Source organism: Egretta garzetta, unplaced genomic scaffold (genome assembly GCF_000687185.1).
Source record: "Egretta garzetta isolate BGI_Z169 unplaced genomic scaffold, ASM68718v1 scaffold488, whole genome shotgun sequence".
In the NCBI taxonomy this organism is placed as follows: domain Eukaryota; kingdom Metazoa; phylum Chordata; class Aves; order Pelecaniformes; family Ardeidae; genus Egretta; species Egretta garzetta.
In genome coordinates, this window is record NW_009260486.1 from 87,651 (window position 1) to 111,165 (window position 23,515).

At 53.9% G+C, this 23,515-nt stretch overlaps 1 protein-coding gene across 1 annotated transcript in view; it reads right to left on the reverse strand.

Moving 5' to 3' along the window:
* Positions 1 to 1,488: 1,488 nt before the first annotated feature.
* The window catches only part of SCN4A (sodium voltage-gated channel alpha subunit 4), a 33,706-nt gene continuing 11,679 nt past the window's right edge, over positions 1,489 to 23,515 (reverse strand). Inside the window, exons 12-25 of the mRNA XM_009644209.1 lie at positions 22,989 to 23,227; positions 20,995 to 21,168; positions 20,328 to 20,684; positions 16,370 to 16,798; positions 12,270 to 12,399; positions 11,801 to 11,955; positions 10,341 to 10,514; positions 9,643 to 9,765; positions 9,097 to 9,375; positions 7,408 to 7,461; positions 5,804 to 5,941; positions 4,139 to 4,243; positions 3,150 to 3,420; positions 1,489 to 2,681 (exon numbers count right to left, since the gene is read on the reverse strand). Of these exons, the coding sequence (XP_009642504.1) occupies positions 1,489 to 2,681; positions 3,150 to 3,420; positions 4,139 to 4,243; positions 5,804 to 5,941; positions 7,408 to 7,461; positions 9,097 to 9,375; positions 9,643 to 9,765; positions 10,341 to 10,514; positions 11,801 to 11,955; positions 12,270 to 12,399; positions 16,370 to 16,798; positions 20,328 to 20,684; positions 20,995 to 21,168; positions 22,989 to 23,227 (3,821 nt within the window). The remainder of the gene's footprint in view (positions 2,682 to 3,149; positions 3,421 to 4,138; positions 4,244 to 5,803; positions 5,942 to 7,407; positions 7,462 to 9,096; positions 9,376 to 9,642; positions 9,766 to 10,340; positions 10,515 to 11,800; positions 11,956 to 12,269; positions 12,400 to 16,369; positions 16,799 to 20,327; positions 20,685 to 20,994; positions 21,169 to 22,988; positions 23,228 to 23,515) is intronic.

Consider the following 23,515-nt stretch of genomic DNA (forward strand, 5'->3'; position numbering starts at 1 on the left):
AGCACCGCTCCTGGCCAGCCTGAACGTGGGGCATCCGTAACGGCTCAGCGACAGAATCAGCCCAAGAAAAAAGAAAAATTACAATAATAATAATAATAATACAAAAAGACAGACCCTTTGGCTTCAAGAAGCAGCCCTTGTTTTAACTGGAAGAAGTTTTGGTTCATGTTTGTTTTGATCTCAAGAGGTTTTTTTTCCCTTTTGAAGGCAGGAGGGGGTCCGGAGAGGAACTTGGGTTGTTTTGTGCAGTTTTCTTGATTTACTTTCCTTTAACCTATTGGTGTAAAGAGCAGCAAACCCCTTCCCCTCTGGGGAAGTGCTCCTCTGCCTGGAGGGCTACTGGTGAGGACTTGCCTGGCCCCGTCAGGCTCTGCAGGGACCCCAGCACGTGCCACCAGGTCCTCGCCAGAGCCCCAGCCAAGGGAAGGATGCTCTGCTCGATTATTTTGGGATTCTCACCCCAGTGGGAGCATTATGGCCCCCAGTGCTCGGTGGCTGATGGGATTAAGGGACCCCATTGAAGCAAGCTCATTGCAAGGACCTGCGCCAATCCCCGGGGATGCGTCTCGTTAATTAACACTAACTAAGAGCGCTCCAGCGGGACATTTCCTCTTGCTATGGGGCTTGAAGAAACCCTGGGGGATTTTGTTATGGGGACTGGGGATTCCTGGAGGAGGTTTTCCAAACCCAACCTTTGTCCATCGCTTTCCTGCCACACAACTTGGATGAACCGGGAAAACAGGGAAGAAGAAGCATGACTATAAAATACCCTTTACATTCGAACCATAGAGACCTGCAAGATCGATGGTTTCAATGCATATTCAGAGACCTTTAAAACCTGATATTTAACCCTGAGAACATATCTGCAGATGCTTCGTTTTGGCTATGCAAACAAATCTTTAAGACATAATTGCACTTTCTCTGTATATAACAAAAAACAAAAAAGAAAAAAAATATCTGTAAAGCTTATTCAAATATTCCAAAGAAAGGTGCTACTTTTAAGACATTGGAGATTTTTGTTCACAAAACCTTGTCTTTTCTGTAATTATTCTTAATATTATTTCACTTGGCTCATCTTTCACTGGCTACTTGGCTGCCCTCGGGAAGAATAATATACAAGAAAATCTCTTAATTGTGAAATAACATTAATAAATAATTAAGTAAAAGGACAACCGGACTCATTCATTAATGTCTGAAAAGCATCGTTACCATGATGAGATCATTTCAAAACTAAAATGTTTCTCTTTCACCAGCAACAGATTTCACATTTAATTCTCGTACGAAAAATGTTAAGCTCTTTGCAAGTGCAGTGAGCTGTAAAAACCAGGATCGGCAAGAGATCCTGCTCTGAAAGTGAAGGTGTCTAACTTGAAAGATCTGAAATTAGCTCAATATCTAAGATCTATCGATCCGTATATGGACGAGCTCATGAAAAGAGATACAAATGAAGTCTCTTCAGGCCGGGCGAGAGCTGGAAGCCGCTTTCTGTTATACCAGTGACTCTTTCACAATGCGTTCCTTATCCCATGCTTTTCCTTCGCCAGGAGCATCTCGAGTCTCTGAGCTGGGAACGGGTGCAAGACCAAAGGCAGGGGCTGTCTCCACATCTGTCCCACTGTTCCCATATATCTCGTGCATTTTGGTGGCGATCAGACCTTCCTTCTCGGGCGCATCCTCTCTCAGGGCATCCTCGTCTTTACTGTGCCTGTACATGTAGGAGGCCTGCTTCACCGAGCGCCTCAGGAGGTACCTCCGGAAAGCCCTCTGGATTTTTGTAGCACAGACTTCCTCATGCTTTCTTTTCAGAGTTGTGGTGATGGGTTCATAGGAAACCTTTGAGGGGTTTGCAGCCATGAACTTCTCCTCCATGGTGGCCTTCAAGGCATCCATCTCTCCTGAGTCTCCCAGCACTTCCTTCGTCAGGGCAAAGAGGATATCCAGACAGTGGATTTTGTCCCCAGCAACCATTGGTAGATCCATGGTGATTAGCTTGATCTTGTTTGGCTTGGGAATTTTGAGTGGCTCCTGTAAGGTGTCTACAAAATCAGACAAGGTGCTGTATGCAATGAACTGGGTGGCGTCTGGGTCAAACTTCTCCCAAGTTTCATAAAACATTTCAAAATCGTCTTCACAGAGGGGTTCACTGCTCTCCTCTGTGGCCACGTTGAAGTTTTCCAGGATGATGGCAATGTACATGTTCACCACGATGAGAAAGGAAATGATGATGTAGCTGCAGAAGAAGAAGATGCCGATGGATGGATTGCCACAGTCGCCTTTTACCGAACTGCCGGGGTTTTCCAGGTCGGGATCGCAGTCAGGGGGACCGCTGTTCAGGATTGGGCTGAGGAGGCCATCCCACCCCGCTGATGTGGTGATCTGGAAGAGGCAGATGATGCTGTTCCCAAAAGTTTCAAAGTTGAAGATATCATCGATCCCTGCCTCCTTCTTTACATAGGCGAAGTTGGACATCCCGAAGATGGAGTAGATGAACATGACGAGGAAAAGCAGGAGGCCGATGTTGAACAGGGCAGGCAGGGACATCATCAGAGCAAACAGGAGAGTCCGGATGCCTTTCGCCCCTCGGATCAGCCGGAGGACACGGCCAATCCTTGCCAGCCTGATGACCCTGAAGAGGGTGGGTGATACAAAGTACTTCTCTATGATGTCCGAGAGGACGATACCTGTGAAGGGATGGAAATGAGGTGAGTTTGCCATGATCTACAGCCAATGCAGGGAGGCGAGGTGGAGCTACTCCACTTCATCTGCCAGGGTTGGGGAGATAGAGGCAGATGAAGCCACCCCCAATGGCAGACAGAGCTCTGATCCGCTGGTGGCAAAGAGAACGTATTCCAAAATATCTCTGAGCGCAGACCCAAAGGTTAAATGCTGGCTGCTCTGTTCCAGCACTGCAGCCGTGCAACACAGAGACAAGGGGAACCCAACACCAAGGAGGAGTGGGACAGAATCCCAGCCCCTCACCCTGCCTGGTGGCTTCACATCTGTCTCATCCTGTCGGCTTGGCCCTGCTCAAAGGGTGGGAGTAAGGGGGTGGCCAATGACAGCTTGCTGGCTGTGGACCGGCCAGACCATTTCCACCCTTTGTTATCCAGTGGGACCCATGGAGAACCAGTGGCACCAGCAGGACTCACCTAAGATGGAGAGGATGACCACCACAAAGTCAAAGATGTTCCAGCCGATAGTGAAGTAGTAGTAGCGCAAGGCGAACATTTTGAGCACACACTCTCCGGTGAAGATGACGATGAAGACCAGGTTGATCTTGTAGAGGACAGATGTTTTGAGTTCGCTTTGATCATCTGTTTCGACCATCATGGTCACCATGTTAAGACAAATCAGGATCATGATGGTTATGTCAAACACTTGCTTGGTAACAAAGTCAAACACCATCCCTTGAAACTTGTTCTGCCATAAGGGCCACGTGGGTGTTGATGGAGAACCAGAGATGAGGTGGGAACACAGGACAGACACACACAAACCAAAGACACAACAGAAAAAGAAGAAGGAACTGTATTTAAAAGAGTGCAAGAAACCTCAGGTTTGTGGCCAGTACACAGGTCTCAGGGCCCCAAAAACTACAAGAGGAGGATACCCAGCACCTTGCAGGTTGAAACCTACCTGGTGACACCATGGCCGGGAGGTGTGGGCACAGGGGACAGTTGCTTTCTAATTATATCCAGAGCTAATGCATCAGGGCAAAAAAATAAACCCATGGGAAAAGGCCTTGCTTGGGCTGGGCTATCAAAACCAAACCCGAGTCACACCTGCATATCGGCAATGTCCTGCTAGGAGCATAGAAACCTGAGCTTTCTCTGAGTAACCCCCTTCAAGAGAGGAGCTGGGAGCTGAGCTAGGAGAAAACCCCAATCCCTGCAAAAGGGATCCTCTCCTTGCCTTGCCAGTGGACCCAGGGCTGAAGAGCAGATCTAAAGGAGGTTGCCTGATGTGAACCTCTTCTGAAGCCCTAGCGAGGTCCTGTCTGAAGAGTAGCAATGGGGAGCCAGGATTTAGCTCCTTGCACTGGCAAATGCTCTTTTCTAGACCCTTTTCCTTCACTTTGGGATAGTTCATGGCTTGAAGTGCTCCCTCCCCGCTGTGTTCCAGGGTGATTAACCCAACATACCGATGGCCTAGGGATGGGCTTCTGGGGTTTCTTGGAGCCGAGCTTTTTCATGGCGTTGTAGTATTTCTTCTGCTCTTCCGTCATGAAGATGTCTTTGCCTCCGAAGTATAAAGGGAATCACCACTGTTAGTCTTGGGACTTCGCCTCTTTCTACCAAGCTTCTCCATCCATGCTCCTTCCCACCAAATGTCTCCAGCCAAACTCCTGCCAGGCATTGCTTGCTGCACTGGCTCAGTGAAACCTGCTTCCCCCGATTCACAGCACCCACGGGTGCTCACCCCAGCACTGTGGTTTCCTCCTGCAGAGGTGAGATGCTGCCTCCCCGCCCGCCTCTGGAGGAGGCACCCCATGCCCTGCTAGGGCTCACCCCCTCCTTGTTGGCCAGATCCTGCGGGACCAAGGCAGCGTCTCAGTGTGCTTCAGAACTTGCTTGGCACAAACATCATGCTCTGTGTTACCCACCCTCTGCCTGCTCCCCCCTCCAGGGTTATTAATCCTGGGATGCTGCTCCCCCCTCCAGGCTTATTAGTCCTGGGATGCTCGCTTGAAAGCAGAAGTTGAGTCTCTCCTTGATGGATGGAAAAATGATGAGAAAGGGTCATGGGGTGGGAAAAGAAAATAAAAGTGATGGCACAGGAGTACAGCTGTGCCTGCCACGGCACAGGCAAGAGAAAACACAGCCTCTTTGCCTCTTCCCTCTCCATCCACCCAGCTGGAGAGCAGCTCTGTAGAAAGGGACCTGGGGGTGCTGGTGGACATCAAGCTCAAAAGGAGTGAGCAGGGTGCTGTTGTGGCCAAGAAGGCCAACAGGGTGCTGGGGTGCATCAACGAGGGCATCACCAGCAGAGATAAAGAAGTCATCATCCCTGTCTGCTCAGCACTGGTCAGGCCACACCTGGAATCTTGTGTCCAATTCCGGTCCCTACTCTACAAAAAAAGATGTGGGCAGGCTGGAGGGGTCCAGAGCAGGGCCACCAAGATGATCCAAGGGCTGGGAAGCCTCTCTTAGCTGTATGAGGATGGGCTGAGGGAGCTGGGTTTGTTCAGCCTTGAGCAAAGGAGGCTCAGCGGTGATCTCATCACCATGTACCAGTATTTAAAGCGTAGCTACATAGAAGACAGAGACTCCCTTTTCACTAGGAGTCCCATGGAGAGGACAAGGGGGAATGGACACAAGTTGCTTTTGGGGAGATTCCGGTTGGATATGAGAGGGAAATTTTTCCCAGTGAGAAGAGTCACCCACTGGAATAATCTCCCCAGGGGAGTGCTTGACTCCGCCACATTGGACACTTTTAAGACTCAGCTGGACAGGGTGCTGGGCCACCTTGTTTCGACTGTGCTCTTGCCTAGAAAGATTGGACCAGATGATCCTTGAGGTCCCTTCCAACCTGGGATTCTATGATTCTATGAAATGAAATCCTCTATAAAAGCTATGGCCAGGACACAAAGCCCCATGTGCTCTTTGTCAGGTTCTCCTTACTTGCCCACTCTGTGGGAAGCCACTAATGGACAACAGCAGTTCATGTTGCAGAGGGATCCTGGGGTCCATCCAAGTACTGGGCACAGTGGCCCTGGTCCCCTCTCCCCACAACCATGCTGGTCCCCTCCATCCTGGACCAACGCCCCAGGAGGCAACAGTGGCCGCAGGACCCAGAAAATACTTATCTTTTTCTTCTGCTGGTTGAAGTTGTCAATGATGACGCCAATGAAGAGGTTCAGGGTGAAGAAGGCGCCGAAGATGATGAAGATGACGAAGTAGATGTACATGTAGAGGTTGATCTCGTACACTGGCTGTTCTTCAATCTGACCAGGAGAGATGGGAAAGGTGAGACCAACCCTTTTGGGAAAGTGTGTCCCCAAGCTGCCAGACAAGGGGTTGCTGTATTTGGACAGAGCCATGGGATGGTGGCTCCAAAACCTTTAGCAGATGCTGCATGGGTTGAGTGGTCCCCGTGGGAGCAGCTATGGGAAGGGACATCCATGTGACACTGGCTGAGGGACAAGGATGTGCTGCCCCCTCAATCCCACAATGTGGGGTGGGGAATAGGAAAGGATGCCCACGTGCAGCAATATCAATGAGCAAACCTGAGCTGCTTCCTGATAATCAGTTTTCCAAGGGCTGAAATAGAGCCAAGAGGGGAAAGGAAAAGTGGTTTCATTTGTGCCACGCCAGCACATGGGGGTGGCACAGCCTGGAAGCCTTGGAAAACGCTCCTCATCTCAAGGGGCACGACTTAATTCTGCTCTGTATTTGACTGGAGACATCCCATGGCGTCACAACCCACTTCCTCCATTTCAAGGGAAGCCCTTGGCAGAAGAGAGTGGACTTTGCTCCCGAAACAGCTTTGCCCAGGGGGTTTGGGGAGGCAGGACCCCAAGCCACTTTCAGAGCGGCTCCACCGCTGAGTGCCAGCAGCTGCAGCCGGGGCGAGCAGAGCGGCTGTTTCTGATGCTAAAAAAAGGCAACGAAAACCCCTGTGGGGCTGACCCCCTCTGCGGGGCATGGCCAAGCCTGCTCAATTAGAGACAGGTCGGAAGTCCCTCCTGCTGCGTCAGCTCATGGTACACACATAGGCTGGTGTGGGGATGCTTTTTGGGCTGGATCACAGTGGACACAGCCTCTGCCTGAAACTCTTCAAAACCAATTTTCTTTTTTTTCATAATAACCCGTTTAACCCAAAGGTTAAATGCTGGCTGCTCTGTTTTAATAACCCGTTTACTGCTCGAGGCAAGCCAGGCGCTTTCTCCAGGAAGGGATGAGCTCTCCCGGATGGATGAGTACATGGAGGGCATCGTCTCACGGCAGGGTGAAGGACGAGCCCCGCCGGGGCAGAGCTGCGGAGGATTTCAGACCAAGAAGCTGAAGCCGAGAAGAGAGGGCTTGGCCCCAGCTGTAGCCCAGGTGGGGTGGGAACCTGGTGTGGGGGCCAGGCTGCAGCTGGGATGCAGGTGACAATGACATGGAGGGCAAGGGGACACAACTGGCTGCCCTTTTGGAGGTTGTGCACGTCAGCAGGGTGGATGGTTTGGGAGTTTTGCCAACTCTTTACCCCATGTCCAGGCTGAAGCCATGGGTGGGATGCAGGCAGCCCCCCCGGCACCAGTGGGTAGAGCCAGCAGGGATGCTGCGGCCAGCGGGTCCATCCCCAGGCCACGCTGAGCTGCGCCTCGGCCCCAGGACTCTGCTCCCAGTCTGCCCGGGGGAACCGACCCAGTGGGATGAGCAGTGCTTGGTGCTGGTTGTGAGACGTCCCTGCTCATCCCCTCACCTCGCGCGAGTCCACGGCAGCATACATGATGTCCATCCAGCCTTTGAAGGTTGCCTGCGGGGACAGAGGAGAAGAATGGATTTGCTGGGAGGTATTTGGGGCTAGGAAGGGAGGGGAGGGCGATGGGTGCGTGTTTGGGGTTTAGTTCCAAGCATGCCTGCTCAGCCTGGAGATACAGCTTCTCTGTGGGGATGGCAGAAGAGGGACCATGAGCTGAATCCACAGGAAAAATGCCCTGATGCAGAAATACTGAGATTTTCCTGTGCCCATGTGTGCACACACAAGCTCCGTTCTGTGGCTGAAGTTACCAGGGGATTCCCAAAACACTGCTGCAAACCAGGCTTGGAAAAGCAGCAACTGGCTCTTCTCCCCCCAAAACAAAGTGCTTTTTCCTGACGGCAGAGGTGTGCCAGTGCCGGCTGCTCCTCCCCCTGCCAACCTGCGCCACCTCCATAGCCCTGATTCCTGTATCGCTGCTATCTGCTGGATCCCGATCCTGGTGGGTCAGGAGGTACACTGCGTCCCTTACAGGCTTTTGCTGCTGATTTGTTAAACAAAAAGCCTGAGCATCTTGTTTCCTGAATCTGATGGAACAACAAACCCGAAGAGGAAGCTGAATTTGCTCCTCCCGCTGCCAACCTGCGCCACCTCCATAGCCCTGATTCCTGTATCGCTGCTATCTGCTGGATCCCGATCCTGGTGGGTCAGGAGGTACACTGCGTCCCTTACAGGCTTTTGCTGCTGATTTGTTAAACAAAAAGCCTGAGCATCTTGTTTCCTGAATCTGATGGAACAACAAACCCGAAGAGGAAGCTGAATTTAAAGCTCATTAATTAATTTGGGTTATGCTCTGGTTCTGCAACCACCATTTCCTCTGGATTGGATAGGATTAACCCCAGCCCACCCAATAATGGAGCCCACACCTATATTTATACCCAAATTGCGGTGAGCTGTTCCCCTTCTGCTTGCCTGGCTCAGCTGTGGTGGATTCCGTGGAAGTACGGCTGCGCTCGCCCACTGCCCTGCAGTGAACACACGCGCTCTTTTTCCAGTCGTCATCTTCCCCATGCAAAACTCTTGCAGCCTACGACTACAGCGGGACGAACTTTTCGAATGGGTGGGGGGAAAAGAGCGTGCCTCCCCTCCCCGCTCCTGCATCCCGTGCTGTGCAGAGGACTTCTCACAGCTCCGGGCTTGGTGCTACCTGCACTCATCCGCAGTGGGTCCCTGGTGACCCTTACCTTCCCCTCCCATCTTCTACCCTGTCCCTTTCCTCCTTGGCTCTGCAAGGTTTTTTGTGTTAAATCATAGAATCATAGAATGGTTTGGGTTGGAAGGGACCCCTAGAGGTCACCCAGCCCAACCCCCCTGCAGGGAGCAGGGACACTGCTAACCAGATCAGGCTGCTCACAGCCCCATCCAACCTGGCCTTCAATCGTTCCAGGGATGGAGCCTCCACCCCCTCTCTGGGCAACCCCTTCCAGTGTTTCACCACCCTCACTGTAAAGAATTTCTTCCTTAGATCCAGTCTAAACCTACCCTGGTTTAGTTTAAATACCAATTTTGGAGCTAAGAAGCAACCAAGAGGCCCCATCCAGGAATTGGGGCAATATCTCACTTCAGCTCTGACGCTATTCACGCTACGGCAGTGCATGTCTTGGAGGGATGGCAGCTGCTTTCATTACGTACCACCTGTAGCAAGGAGAGGTATCCCAAGCCCACGTTGTCGAAGTTGACCTTGACATTGACCCATCTGACCTCGTTGGTGTAGAGGAGGGCCATGCAGTCGCTCTTGTTGTTCACCACGCTGATGTCGAAGAGCTCCCCTGAGGTGGTGTTGATGCACCGGTAGTACTTTCCCGCAAAGAGATTCACCCCCATAATGCTGAATATCAGCCAGAAGATGAGGCAGACCAGCAGGACGTTCATGATGGAGGGGATGGCACCCAGCAAGGCATTCACCACCACCTGCAAGGGGGAAAAAAAGACCTTGGAGGACCTGGCTAGGGAACCAGGCTAGCAATGATGTGGACATTCATGTCCCTGTGCCCCAGCTTTACCCTCCTCAGCAGCACCAAGTGGGCTCAAACAAGACCATAGGTACCTTAAGATTGATCCCACTGATCTGGAGTCCCCTAAAAACCGACTAGGATGGGTCCCTGATGGAGGTGACTGCTGAATGGTGCTGCTTGCACAGCCGTGTCTGAGCCAGCAGCATATGGGGGAGGCACCTACCCTCATGCCTTCAAATCTGGACAGGGCACGCAGTGGTCTCAGAGCCCTCAGTGTTCGCAGGGACTTGATGGCTCCCAGCTCAGAGTATCCCAGCCAATTTGCTGTCAGGCTGATAATGGAAACCTGGAAGGAGCAGTCCAAGGGATTAGCAGCATCTCAGATGGAAACAACGGAGAGGAGCTGAGCCACATCCCTGCAGCTCCTGCCTGTCCCTCTCTCCCCAGCACTTCCTTAGGCCGTCATTGTCTTGTCTTGGGACACAGGGAGTGTCATTGAGTCCTCAGGTCCCTGGTGACCAGCCACCTGGAGGATGTCCCTGCCTCTTGGGTGTGAGGGTGGAGGTAATGGGGAATGCAGAAATGCTGCACAGGTGGAATGGCCTGCTGTGTCAGGGAGCGTTGGGAGACCCCATGTCCCTTCACATCTCTACTGGGGTCTGGTAGAACACCATGGGCTTGTTCTTGGCTTGAGCGTAAAACAGTAAAGGGTTTGAAAGGGTTTCTGCAACCGAGGAAAGAAGTGGCCCTTCCTGTGGAGGACCATTATCTTAAGCAATGGTCTAAGCCCTCATTCCACAGCCACCCCGTGGTCCTTTAAAATACAATAGGGATTCATTTCCAAGTCTGCTACAATCACCTAATGCTCCCAAATCCCTTGGCTATCTATGGCTCTAGAGGTGCTCATCAGACAACACTTACATCAACGATGAGGAAATCCAGCCAGCACCATGCATTGGTGAAGTACACCTTGAAGCCATAGGCCACCCACTTGAGCAACATCTCAAGGACAAAGACGTAGGAGAAGACCTTGTCAGCGTACTCCAGGATGGTGCGTATCACCTTCCGTTGTTCGATGTAGATGTCCTCAAAAGCCTGGAAGAGGTGTGGAGCTACGTGACAGTCATTCTTCCATTAGACCTGCTGCACTGCTCAGCGCAGCCACATCCACATCTGCGCTTTCCCTGCTTTCCTAGGGATTGGGGCAGCTTGAAAAGTTGAGTGCCTAACTACGGGTGGCGTTTACTGATGCACCTGATCAACACGGGGTCTAACGCTTGTTTGCAAGTTCTCATTAGCCTTGTAGAGTGGTGTCTGTCATGAAGCAGATGTCCAGCTGCATCAAATTCCCACCGGTCTGAGCACAAGTCAAAAGCCAGGACACCCACCTACCACTTCAGATGCCTTGGAAGTTTTGAAAATGCTTTTAGGAGTTTGGGTTACTGCTGTGTCCACATGACATGTAAACAGTCAGAGGTACGGGCATGGTGACCAGGTGTTGCACAGCTGTTTTAGAACAGCTTTCGATTCCGGCATCAGCTATAACCTCAGACATCCCCAAACCGCACTTTGGAGCGTGATGCAGACACATAAAGTACGCATGAAACCCCGTTCAGTCCCTCTGTCCTCCTTCCCTCTCTCCTCACCTCCAAACTTGCAGAGAAGTTGGTCTCACCATTAGCCCCGTGTATTTACAGGTGCAGCTGAGCTATATCCAGCCCAAATCCTCAGAGAGAACCAACAGGCTGACACAGAGCTTTTTAATGAAGTTGATTTAAATGGATGCCCAGGTTCTGGGAGGGTGCACCAGTCAGCGGCTGGAAGTGGTGAATGGCAAAATAATAACCATGAGCTATTTGTAAAGCACCTCCCAACAGCCAGTTACAGAGGCAGTGAAATCCCTGGAGGGATTTAAAAGCTGGGCAGACGAGGTGCTTAGGGCCAGGGTTTAGTGGTGGGATGGCAGGGTTAGGGGAACAGTTGGACTTGATGATCTTAAAGGGCTTTTCCAACCTAAATGATTCTGTGATTAAGAGCAGGAGGGGAGGCTGTAGGGGGTTGCATCGCCGTGAGCCCATGGACCACAGCCCATGATGGACGCTGGGAAGGGTCATACAGGGGTGACTGTGCTGATGTTGGGCTCCTGGGGGCAAGGGGAGGATGGTTAGAACCCCTTGCAAGGCTGTGCGCTGGGCAGACCTGAGCCAAAGGGGGTTTTAAATCAAACATCTGCCCACAGCTGTTTTATTTTGCACAGGAGACAACCGGGCAATGGCCAGAGCCTCTGGTGGTGCTGCGGGGCCCTGCCTGCATTCCTGGGCTCCCACCAAGCTGGGGAGCTGCTGCAGAGTGAATGGGACAGGGCGAAAGGTGGGACCTACCAGCGCCCCGCTGCTGAGGAGGATCATGAAGACGATGAAGGTCTCAAACCAGTCATGCTCCACGATGCGGAAGCAGGTTTTCCGGATGTTCCACCATATCTTCCCTCTGTCACTGGTGATGTCCACATAGAGGCAGGGGAACCTCTTCACGCAGCCTGGGGATGGGACAAAGAGCTGTGGGTTACCTCCTGGCCAGGGCATTTCCACCGACACGACACTATTTGTGCTTTTATCATCTTTTCAAACGCTCCTAGATGGAGGCTGGGGCAGGATCCTGCTGGGTTTGAGGGTGTGCACACAAGAGGGGAGCCCCATGGGGGCCATCTCCTTGGTAGTACAGGAGGACTTGGAGTTTGGGCTAAGCTAAGTGAGCCTGGGGGTTGTTTTGCTGCAAGAATTGGTTGGCAATGGCCCCTCCATACCCGCCTTGCCCTCTCCCCGGGGTCTCCCACCCTGCTCAGTCCCTCACCTTCGGTGAAGCACTCCTCAGGCTCATTGCTGTCCTCAGCCTCTTCTGCCACCTCCTCCTCTGCCGGTAGTGGGGGCTTGTAGTCCACGGTGCTGCACAAGGACGATGCGTTGTCACTGGAGAGGGGATTCTGCAAAGGGAGAGGAGGATTCAGGCTGGGCCACCCTGCAGAAGGGATGCTCCCAGGCTGCGGCTGCCTCCAGCCATCCTCTGGCTCCTCTTGCCCCCTCCGAGGGAGCTGGCTGGTGGGACCCCCATGCTTGAAGACTCCTCTGAGTCCCTTTCCTGTGAAAATGCAGCCCAGAGTGAAGCTGTTGAATTGTCCAGGACTGCAGACTTTGGAGGATCATTGGTACATGAGCTTGCACAAAGCTTTGCAGGTTCAGACGAGCAAAAGTTCCCCTTACCCCAGCCTTTCTCCCAGCACAGCAGTCCATCTCCAATCCACTTGTACCATCATCTCAGGCTGATTTTCTCATCTCCTTATCTTCTTCTGCATGCCCCCCACCCAAGAAATGCTCTGCCAAACACTCTTTGGCACAAGTAGGAACCTGGGCGGCCACCATGGCACTTCTCTCAAATCCTGCTGGCTTGGCTCATGCCGAAGGGCTTTTAGGCTGAGGTTCACCCAAGTTCAAAACCTGCATCCCAAATATCTCTCGCCGGCTCCATCCCGCGCCACAGCTCAGCTTGGCTGGCTTCCCAGACACCACTCAGCAAGGCCCGGAGGGGTTGATAACGACAGAAAGCCTTGGCAAGCCCCTGGGATTTTTTTCCTCCTTTTTTTTTTTTGGCTTTCTGAGAAGACCTTCTGCAGCACTTGAGGAAAGTAAAGATCCCCAGACCTGCCTGTCCTACCTGGGAGCAGATGATCTTGGATGGGCATCTCCAATGCAGGATGGCACTGGCTTGTATGGGAGGGAGATAATCCTTCCCCAAGGTTGTTAGTGCTTTTGGTAGCAAATAAAGTAGCTACTCCATCCTCCAACACACCAGGGAAGACCCTTGGGGTAATTGGAGGCACTGCCATTGCCTGCAGCTTCAGGGGCCACAGCCAGATCAGTAGGAGAAGCCATCGCTTTGGGGGACCCTTGCAGCCTGGCTACTGCCTGCTGGGGACACGCAGGGCATTGCCTTGAGGAGCAGGACCCAGCAGTAGCGGTGGCATGAGCTGTCGGCTGGTGGCTCTGCAGGAGCAGCGGGGTCACCCTCCGCTGGGGCTGGGGGGGGACAGGAGGGACAGGGGGATTAGGAGGCCTCGGCATGGAGCCAGGCAAGCTGTGACCCTGGAGAAGGACACACAGAAACCATCTGCCTCCAGGACAAGTCTTGCAAAAGCTCGAGGTGGGGATGAACCAGCGCAGCCATCCCAGAGTTCGGGGGAAAGGTGCCTGAGAGGTGCTTGGCAGACTCGTGTAGCCCAGGAACTCTGTGTGCTAGTGCTCAGGGCAGGTCCTGTTGGATGGGGACAGGGATACCTGTGCTGGTCCCACTGCATGGTCCCCAAACCTCAGTCCCTGAGCCCCTACGCGCCTGCGACCTGCAGGTTTGCAGAGCCATTTCCATCACACACCTGGTATGGCGCCTCCAGTCTAAACCTAAAATTTTGGGTGTTTCCACCCAAATCCAGGGCTCTCCCCATCCCTGCCAGCACTGAGAGTTGGCATTCAGGTGCTGCGCACCCAGACTCCCCCTACGACCCCCATAATTCATAGGACTTGACGATACTCCTGCGATGCACCACAGCCCAGAGCATCTCAGGAGACATCACCCTGCCTGCCAGGATGAGACTCCGAGGCAAAACCCCCCCAGGAAAAGCCCTGAGTGCTGGTCCTATCACCCCCTTGCTGCTTTGTGGTGCAAAAGATAAGTCAACCATAAGAGGCAAAAGTGCTTGAGGAGAGCAACCATGCTGCTGCCATCATCCCGCGGCTATCATTGCGCCCTGAAAAATATCTTTGCCTCATAATGGAGCTGCTGCAGAAGGGGGAGAGCGTTTATCAGTGGGGGTTTTTTGAGCAGCCCATCTGGAGAAAACCCCCTAGTTCGCAATCGTCACCGGTGGCCCGTGTCCCTGGTGCGAGGCAGTGTGCCGGCCTTTGGCTCCATCTGGAGCTAATCGACAGCATGTGAACACACCAAGATAGCAGCAACCTTCCCCGAGGACCAGCTCAGGGCTCTCACCAATTAGCACCGATTTCTAATTACCAGGCAGTCCTTTCACGTGATGACTGCCAGCCCGTTGCCCACCCCGCCTGCTTGGGCATGGGCTGTGTTGTCAACGCACGCCCCTGGTTTGCACCTTGGTCAACGTTTGACTGAATTTAGCCACCAAAACCACCAGCGATGATGGTATTTAGTGGCTGAGAGATGCTGTTTGCCCCCCACACATGCTGAGCAGCCAGGGATGGCTCTCAAAGCTCCGTGACGGGCATTTGAGCTGGCGCCGCTAGATGTCAGCTGAAGACAGCCCCCAAAACGCCGGAGCCACTCCAGGACATGTCCATAATTGCACACTGAGGTTTTACCCCATCCGACGTGAAGCACATCGTGGTGGTGGGGAACTGAGGTCTGTTGGGGACCCCACAGACCAGGCTGGATGTGTCCCCCCGTGGCGGCTGGGTGGGCATTAGCATTGCCTCTGTGCAGGACGACCAGTGCGCTAAGGCATGGCCTGGGTGTACTGGGGATCAGCACTACGGGACTGGAGTTGTGGTAGGAAAAATTGGGGGAAAAATGTCAACTCTCAGCCCTCCTGCTGGCATCTCGAAGGGGAACAACAACAGCAGCTACTTTGTCCCATTCCCTTGACCAAGATGCTCCAGGAAAGTTTGTCCCTCCCAAGCACAGCTTAGCAGGGCGTTTGCAGTGGGTCACAGCCAGCCACCGCCTTCCTCCTGCAGCCCCTACTGCTGAAAACACCCCGTTTCCCAGCTAAAAAAAAAAAATAAATTAAATAATCAGGATTGTCCTTTCTTCTTGCACCATGCCCTGAGCAAAGCCAGGTCTCTGTCGCTGCATGGAGCTGCAGGGAGCCTGCAGATGGGAAGGGAGGTGGATGGCTCTGGGGTTTTGGTCCCTAAGCACCTTGTCTGCCCGGCCTTTAAATCCCCCCAGGGATGGGGACTCGACCCCTTCCCTGGACAACCCCTTCCAGTGCCTGACAGCCCTTTTGGGGAAGAAATTTTTCCCAATGTCCAACCTAACCCTGCCCTGGCACAGTTTGAGGCCGTTTCCCCTCATCCCATCACCCGTTCCCTGGGAGCAGAGACCAACACCCACCTCACTACACCCTCCTTTCAGGCAGTTGTAGAGGGCGATAAGGGCAGACACGTTTGCCATCGATAGTCAGGATAAACCCCTGGGTCAGAGCTGTTCTACTATTCATACAAAAGCTGCTTTCCAAATTATTCAGTTGCTCCTCTCCACCGCAGCATCCCCAACTGCCCTGCGTTTCCCCAGGACCTCGATGCGAGCAGTAATTTCCCACCAGGCTATCGCCCTCCTTTCTGTGTCCTCCCGGGTCTTCCCTAGTATCTTGTCTTGCATCTCCCGGTCATCCTCCCAGGGCACCAAGGTGATCGCTGTCCCACCAGCCCTGACTCCTCTCCACGCCTTGACGCAGCGACGCCGACATCAGCTGTCTTGTCAGCTTTGGATCCAAAATGCATCGCTTCATGTTTGCTTGCACTAAGCTCCTCCATCTGGTTTCATACCCTTCCCGCGGATGCTTTCTGAGGCATTAGCAGTGGATCCAATGTTAGTGCCATCAGCAGATTTCCTAGCATCAAATTCCTCTAGAACATCTTTAACTCCAAACTGAACATTTTGACCCTTGCGCCAACCCTTTGGTGCAGTGGGTCCCCCTTGTGTCAGCAGTAACCCCACAGCCTGACCCAAACCAGGCCAAACCCCTGCTCTGACATCCCCCCTCCAGCTTACACTGGGAAATGCCAGCTTGAAAACCCCCAAGTCTGGCCCATGCCACACATTGTGGAAGAGCCAGAAGTAAGCAAACCCAGTGTAATTCTTCAGGCAGCACAGCAAGAATGGGTCAATCCCAGCTTCTGTGTTGAAACCCTTCCACCCACATTTCTTACCTTGGCATCTTCGGTGTCGGACTGGGTGCTTGTCTCCTCATAGAGGTCAGACTCCTCCGAAGCAATGGGGACTTGCACTGTCAGGTTGGGGTTGTTAATGAAATTCATGTGGTCCAGTTCATCCATGAAAAAATGCTCTTTGCCTGTGACTCCGTCCAGGTACTCTGACTTGGGCTCCTGGCCAGTGTCTACGTGGTTTAGCACAGAGTTGTCCCTCTTTCTGTGCTCTTTCTCTTCCTCTGGGGCCACCTTCTTCCCCTTCCACAGCCTGTGAAATAGCATGAGGACAGAGGCCTTTACAAAGTCGATCCCCTTGGTGATCCTGCCAATAGCGATCTGCAAATTGTTCATCTCTCCGTCGTCGTCAGACGCCGCCAGGCTATCAGCGCTGAAGGAGCTCAGCAGCAAAGCTAAGAACAGGTTCAGCACCTGGAGGGGACAAAAGCAAATACCAGTGCTGATGTCCAGCACCAACATCAACCCCCAAAGGGATGTGCAGGCTGGAGTGGCAGGGACTAGTTGTGGCTGTGGAGAAGACCCTTAGGTTGAGCACGTCATGGGACTCCCTGCTCCCATCGCCCAGCTCTGGGGACTGCGGAGATGCCAACCCCTTCTCCTGGAGGACATGGACATTGTCCTCCTTGCTCCTCCCTGAGTTGCAATGCCCTCAGTGTCACCCCAATTACTTGGGACCTGCTGATCCATTTGCAAGCGATGCCAGTCATCGCGTCAGCCCCTCTCAAACCACCTTCCCTGTGGCTCCATCAACACATCCCTCCCATCAGCTCTTGGCCTGGCTGTTCCCCACGTGGGACTCCCCAAAGCCTATGATGCTTCTCCCCACCAGTCATAGGAATGCAACTCAGCTCCATCCCTTCTCTTCCCAGGGAGAAACCTCCTGCATAATTATTGTCCTCCCAGCTCCAACTCCTCTCTCCTCTTTGCTGGCTCTGGTGGCTCAGATGCCCAGCGAGCTCCTGAGGGTCTCCAGTGGCCTGGAGCCACGTAGGAGCCTGAGTCACAGCTGTAACCTCATCCCCTTCTACCAGAGACCACTTGGCTCCATGGAGAGCAGCATTTCATCTCAGCACGAGTCAGTTCATGGGATGCAAATGCAATGCTCTATATAGCTGCGAGCACGGGCTCTTTCCTGCTTCCCCCACATCTCTCCTACATAGAATCACAGAATTGTTTAAGTTGGAAAAGCCCTTTAAGATCACCAAGCCCAACCATTCCCCTACCCCTGCCATCCCACCACTAAACCATGACCCTAAGGACCTCGTCTGCCCGGCTTTTAAATCCCCCCAGGGATGGGGACTCAACCCCTTCCCTGGGCAACCCCTTCCAGTGCCTGACAGCCCTTTTGGGAAGGAATTTTTCCCAATGTCCAATCTAAACCTGCCCTGGTGCAACTTGAGGCCGTTTCTCCGTCCCATCGCCTGTTACCAGGAAGCAACATCCCCAGCTCCCCCAGCCACTCCCCAGCAGCCTTGGGCTCCAGACCCCTCCCCAGCTCCGGTGCCCTTCTCTGGACATGCTCCAGCAACACAACATCTTTCTTGTAGTGAGGGGCCCAAAACGTACTTCACCATGCCCAAAACATGACGAGACCCCACTGCAGCCTCGCCTGGCACGGGTGGGCTCACTGTGTGCCAGAAACCCACAGCAGGTCACGAGGAGAGGAATGGGATGGGCTCTCCGTGGGGTAGGGGACATCAGCAGCGCCCAGGTGTGCACTGGCGGCGTGGAGCGGCTGATGGGCCAAGCCCACAGCTGCTGATGTTTGTGCCAGCAGCGTATCTGAGAAGGGAATTAGCTGCTATTCAAGGTCACTGCTGTTTTCGCATGGCTCATACTATATGACTCAACTCGCATCTTTAAATAAATCCCTACTACCCCACCAGTTTAATACTTACGCTAAGCACCAATTACAGCTAATAGTTGCTGTTGGCTCTGGTTTTTTTGGACAAGAGTCTGTTACCTTGTCACCTGACTGGCTTCCTCCCTTTTCCCTTAATAACCCCAAAGGAAATGCTCAAAGTGTCATTAACAGTAAGGGACAAGTGACCGTCGCCTTATTGCTCTGCAGGGGAAGTGGGGAGAAACACACACCTCCCCGCAGCCGGCATGCTTTTTGGGACAGGCTCCAGGACTCGGAAATACCCGAGACATGGCCAGAAGAGCCAGGCAAAGAGGATGAAGAAGGCAGAGATGGCTCTGTAGGTAGTCGTGCATTGTGTTTCTCTACTCAGCTCTAAATGAAGCCCATGCAGCAGCACACAGAGCACAGCGGGAACTGCAAAGCTTGCCTGGAAAGCTGGGGTGCAGGTTTGGGGAGGGCTACTCCTCCAGGAGGGGCTGCCTTTCACCCCATCAGCTGAAAATCCTGCTGCCCCCATATCATCTCCAGGAAAGTCTCCTGGAGGGGTGGATGGGCTGCTCCTCCTCCAAAAACTGCCTCCCGAAGAGGTGGAAAGGTTTCCAGAGCCCCTTTTGGGGAGGGTCTCCAGGGAACCCCAGCTGCGATCCCCAGTTCAGCTCCTGGACTCTCCCCGGCTGTTCTGGAGGTGCCCCTGCCGCTTATGGGTGCTTTTCAGCTGGATCCAGCATCGCGATCCAACTGAGCTGGTTCCCCCTGGAAAGGTAGCATTCCAAACTGTTGCTGACTGCTGGGGGATGAGCAGCCGGGGGGGGACATGGAGCTGCTCCTCCCCGTGAAGGCAACGCATGCACGCCTGCCCAGCACCACCCAGTACGGACCCCAGGACACGCCAGGGTGAGGTCTGGAGCCAGCACAGCCCCCCACGCTGCTCTGGGGGCTGGTTCAAAGCTCCAAATACCCGCTATGAGCCAGGGAAGCCAAGCAGCACTCAAATCCCAACTTTCTGCCCTCAAAACGGGACGCCCCAAGCTGCCCTACCCCTGACCGGGGCCATGGGGTGGTCTGGGTTTCTCCCCAGGGCTGGTTTCACCCCGCTGGGAGGCTGTGCCAGCCCGGGGCCGGAGCAGGCATCCACAGCGGCGAGGGAGGCGTCAGCAGCTCCCTGGGCAGATAGTTTTTCAAAGCAAATTCCAAAGGGCTTACACAACCCCGGCAAGTAATAGGAGCGATTCGGCAAGCCGCCGCGCTTCCCTCCCCTGCCTTGCTCCTTAAGAAGGGAGAGCAGGGCCCACACAGCCTGGAAAACAAGCTTCAAAGCCGCCAGCAAGAGCGTTACCAAGTTTAGAAAGGATTTCGCGCTCGCCTGGAACTTGCAGACCTGAAGCGCAGGCAGCGAGCAGCTCGGGTTAGCGGGGAGGGCGATGGGCAGGGAGGGAGGGTGATGGTCACCAAGTGTTCACCAGGACCCAGGGGAAGGAGCTCCCATGCTGCAGAGGGGTCGTGCATCCCTGGGATGCTGCCTGGACCACAGTGAGGATCTGCAAATGTCTCCTGGGGGGGTTCTGCTCCCAAAAGCACTTGGGACCAAAGGGCCAGCCCTGGGGTGAGCTGGATGTAATGCTTCCTCCATCCCTCATTGCAGAAGAGTGGGAAATGGGGGAGGAAAGCCTGAAAATCCATGTGGAGAAGACAGGGCAGCTTGAAGATGAGCTCTTTTGTCCCAGAGTTGCTCCTGCATCTGCCTAAAGCCCATTGTTAAGCTTTCCATGCTTCAGTTTCCCCTCCTCTTCCTGATCTAGTTTCAGCTGAAGGTCCCTCAGAAATTGCTTCTTACCCTGCTTTCCACAGAGCCGAGCACACAGCACATCCCCACCGGGTCGAGGGGGGGAGGTCGAGACCTTTGCCTGTGCTCCTGTACAGCTCCAACAAGACCATGCCTACAGGCATAGCTCTGTAGATGAGCTGAGTGGGACAGCTTTGGGCACCGAGCGAGGGGCAGAGGTATCTCCACCCCATGACACCTCCATCCTCACCCCCCACCCTTCACTGGGGGTCCACCCCAGCTCCCAGGCTCACCACGAGGTTCCCGATGACCATGACCATCATGAAGACGATGAGGCACATGGTCTGGCCAGCCACCTCCATGCAGTCCCACATGGTCTCGATCCACTCCCCGCAGAGGATGCGGAAGACGATGAGGAAGGAGTGGAAGAAGTCATTCATGTGCCAGCGGGGCAGAACACAGTCGAGGGAGATCTTGCACACGCACTCTATGTAGCTCTTCCCAAAGAGCTGCATCCCCACCACGGCGAAGATGAAGACGATGATGGCCAGCACCAGCGTGAGGTTCCCCAGGGCGCCCACCGAGTTGCCAATGATCTTGATGAGCATGTTGAGGGTGGGCCAGGACTTGGCGAGCTTGAAAACCCTCAGCTATGAGGAGTGAGGAGACAAGGCATTGATTTGCTTGGGGCTTTCATTGCCACAAGGTGTCAGCAAGGCTGCAAAACTGGGATTAGACCTTCATGCGGCAGTTTTATTAAAGCAGGAGGGATTAAACACCGAATTGCTTTGCAAAGAGCACAGACTCTGACTTTCCTAAATATTTAGCTGGATGGTCAGTGTTATCTTTAACAGGGGACAAGTTGGTGACTGGCATGAAGGAGGTTGAACAAGCCATTCTCCACCCTGGTGGCACCTGCATCCCAACCCCCCCGTCCCAGCTCATCCTTGCAGCACGTACCAAGCGGAAGGATCGGAGCACGGAGAGCCCTTGCACGTTGGCCAGGCCCAGCTCCACCAGGCTCAGGGTGACGATGATGCTGTCAAAGATATTCCAGCCCTGCTGGAAATACTCGTAGGGGTCCAGAGCAATGAGCTTCAGGACCATCTCCGCTGTGAAGATCCCTGTAAAGACCTATGGGAAACAGCACCCTGTCAGCTTGCTTGAAAGCCAGTGCTCGGCATGGGGTGGGTAGCACCTCTCTGGTTTGGGGTATTCCCAAAGTATTTCATCCCACCGGGTCCAGCCCTGGTTGAGACTGAGCTCTCTAGCTGCTGCCCAGTGTGGCTTGCTGAGTCTGACTGGGAGTACTGGTGACCGATTGCGACTGGAGAGACTTGGCAAAGGCACGTGTTGGCATGTGGAAATTAAAAATAAAAGTCTTATGGGCAAAGGGATCCCCTTCAAATGACTGTTGTATCACAGGGATTCCCAGCAGCGGAAACTGGGCTGCTACTGGGATGCCCCTGCCCCTCCCTGAGGCCTGGGAAAGCTGATCTGGCTTCTACACATCGCTCTTGTCCTGGGACTGCAGCGGTGCCGTGCATTATCACATTACTCGGGAGCGGGATCAGCAATGTGACAATCAGCATCCCTGATGCAATTTCGTGACACGGCATGTGCAGAGGGGGCCCGGTGACAAATTTTGCCCTGCATGTGGATTGTGTTGGGATGCACAGGTCCTTGCCTCCACTTTTCAGAAAGGCTTCTGCACTAGCATCCCAGGGGATGCTCCCTGACATGCCCCTTTGCTTGCCAGCCCACAAATGTCCCCTTTTCTGCTCCTGCCAGCTGATCCCTGCTCTCTTCACTTACAGCCTGGCCGGCTTTCTGGCCTGTGGTGAGCCAGGCAGCCGGCGCTGCTGCTTTCATCTCCAGCACAGGCAAACGATGTGGGGGGAGACCACGGCTCAGTGGGAGCTGCTTCTCCTGCTCCCACCCCTCCCTGGCTCTTCCCCAGAAAATCCCCCCAGCCCCGCCGGCATTGGGGTGTGCATGCAGCCAGAAACCGCTGCTGGCCCACAGGAAAAGCTGGACCTGTCTTTGCAGCCTGACCGTACTTTGAGCACCAGCCGATTAATCCCCTTGTATTTCCTGAATGAAACCAGAGACAAAACAGCTATGTGCTGAGCGTCATCCTGCCCGCCTGGGCTCGGGCCCCAGCATGTGTCACTCCAGTGCCTGTGCACAGAGAGGCCCCGGCGGGTGCTGGAGCAGGGCAAGGTGGCAGGAGAGAAGGTGGTGAGCGCTCCCATCCCTTCGCTGCATTTCCCAAAGCTACCGGGGCCTCCTGGACTTGTCCCAGCACCAGGCTGCATCCAGCTGAAAGCCATTTACCCTGAGGTCCAAGCAGCTGGTTGCTAAATACACCCATGAAATCGGGACATCCCCAATTTGCAGCGATTTCACTGTGAAAAGTCATTATTATTATTATTATTATTATTATCATCATCGTCGGGATTATTATTATTTATTGCCACTAGCACTGTTGCCTCCCTCTCCATGGGGACGTGTTTGCATCTGAACTGGCCCCTGCTCTGCCATGTGGCCACCCAGCATCCTGTGGCATCAGCCAGGGCTGGCAGCAGCTCCCATCTGACCCTGGGTTGCAATGCAGAAGATGGCTTAGGACAGCTCTGCAAGGCCACGGCCACATTGGCATCGCTGAGATGCACCAAGCAAGACAGAAGCTGCAGCAGAAGGGGAGCAGGGGATGATGGGTCCCACCCCGTTATCACTTCCCTTGATCTGAGCCATCCTGGAGTCCAACCCATCGCCAGGATGCTGTGATCAGACTCCTGCAGCACTTTCTCAGCAGCTGGGATGCGTTTCCAGGCACACATGTGTGCTGTTCAGGTGACACAATGGCAGCCGAGGGGATCTGCCCACCAGGGTGGGTGATGTGGCTACCGTGGCTCTAAATGGGGAAGGATGGGGTGCCTGTAACTGCCTACCAGGTTCCCCACGGTCAGCACGTTCTCAAACTCCTCCGTCATGGGGTAATGCTCCATGGCCATGAAGACTGTGTTGAGCACAATGCAGATGGTGATGCCCAGGTCCACAAAGGGGTCCATCACCACCATCTTGACAAACTCCTTCAGCTTCAGCCACAGAGGACAGCAGTTCCAGACCAGGAAGGTGTGGGCAAATTTGTACCACCAGGGTGGGCACTTCTGGTGGGCTTCCTCCAGCTCTGAGGGTAGGAAAGAAAAATTACATCAGGGTAAGCTCATCCCATCCTTCCCTGGGTGGGACAAGTGCTAATCTACTAGAAGAACCCTGTCCTGAGGTCCTAAACCAGCCCTAGACCATCTACAGGTTTGATATGGGGGCTAAAAGAAGGAGCCTTCTCATGCCCAGGCACAGGGATGTTGCAGACCTTACCTTCCAAACCAGAGAGGGGTGGAAAGGCATCTGCCACAGTCAGGGAACTGTGGGTCCAGTCCTGCTCTCAGGATTTGCGCAGGATCTGAGGTGTCCC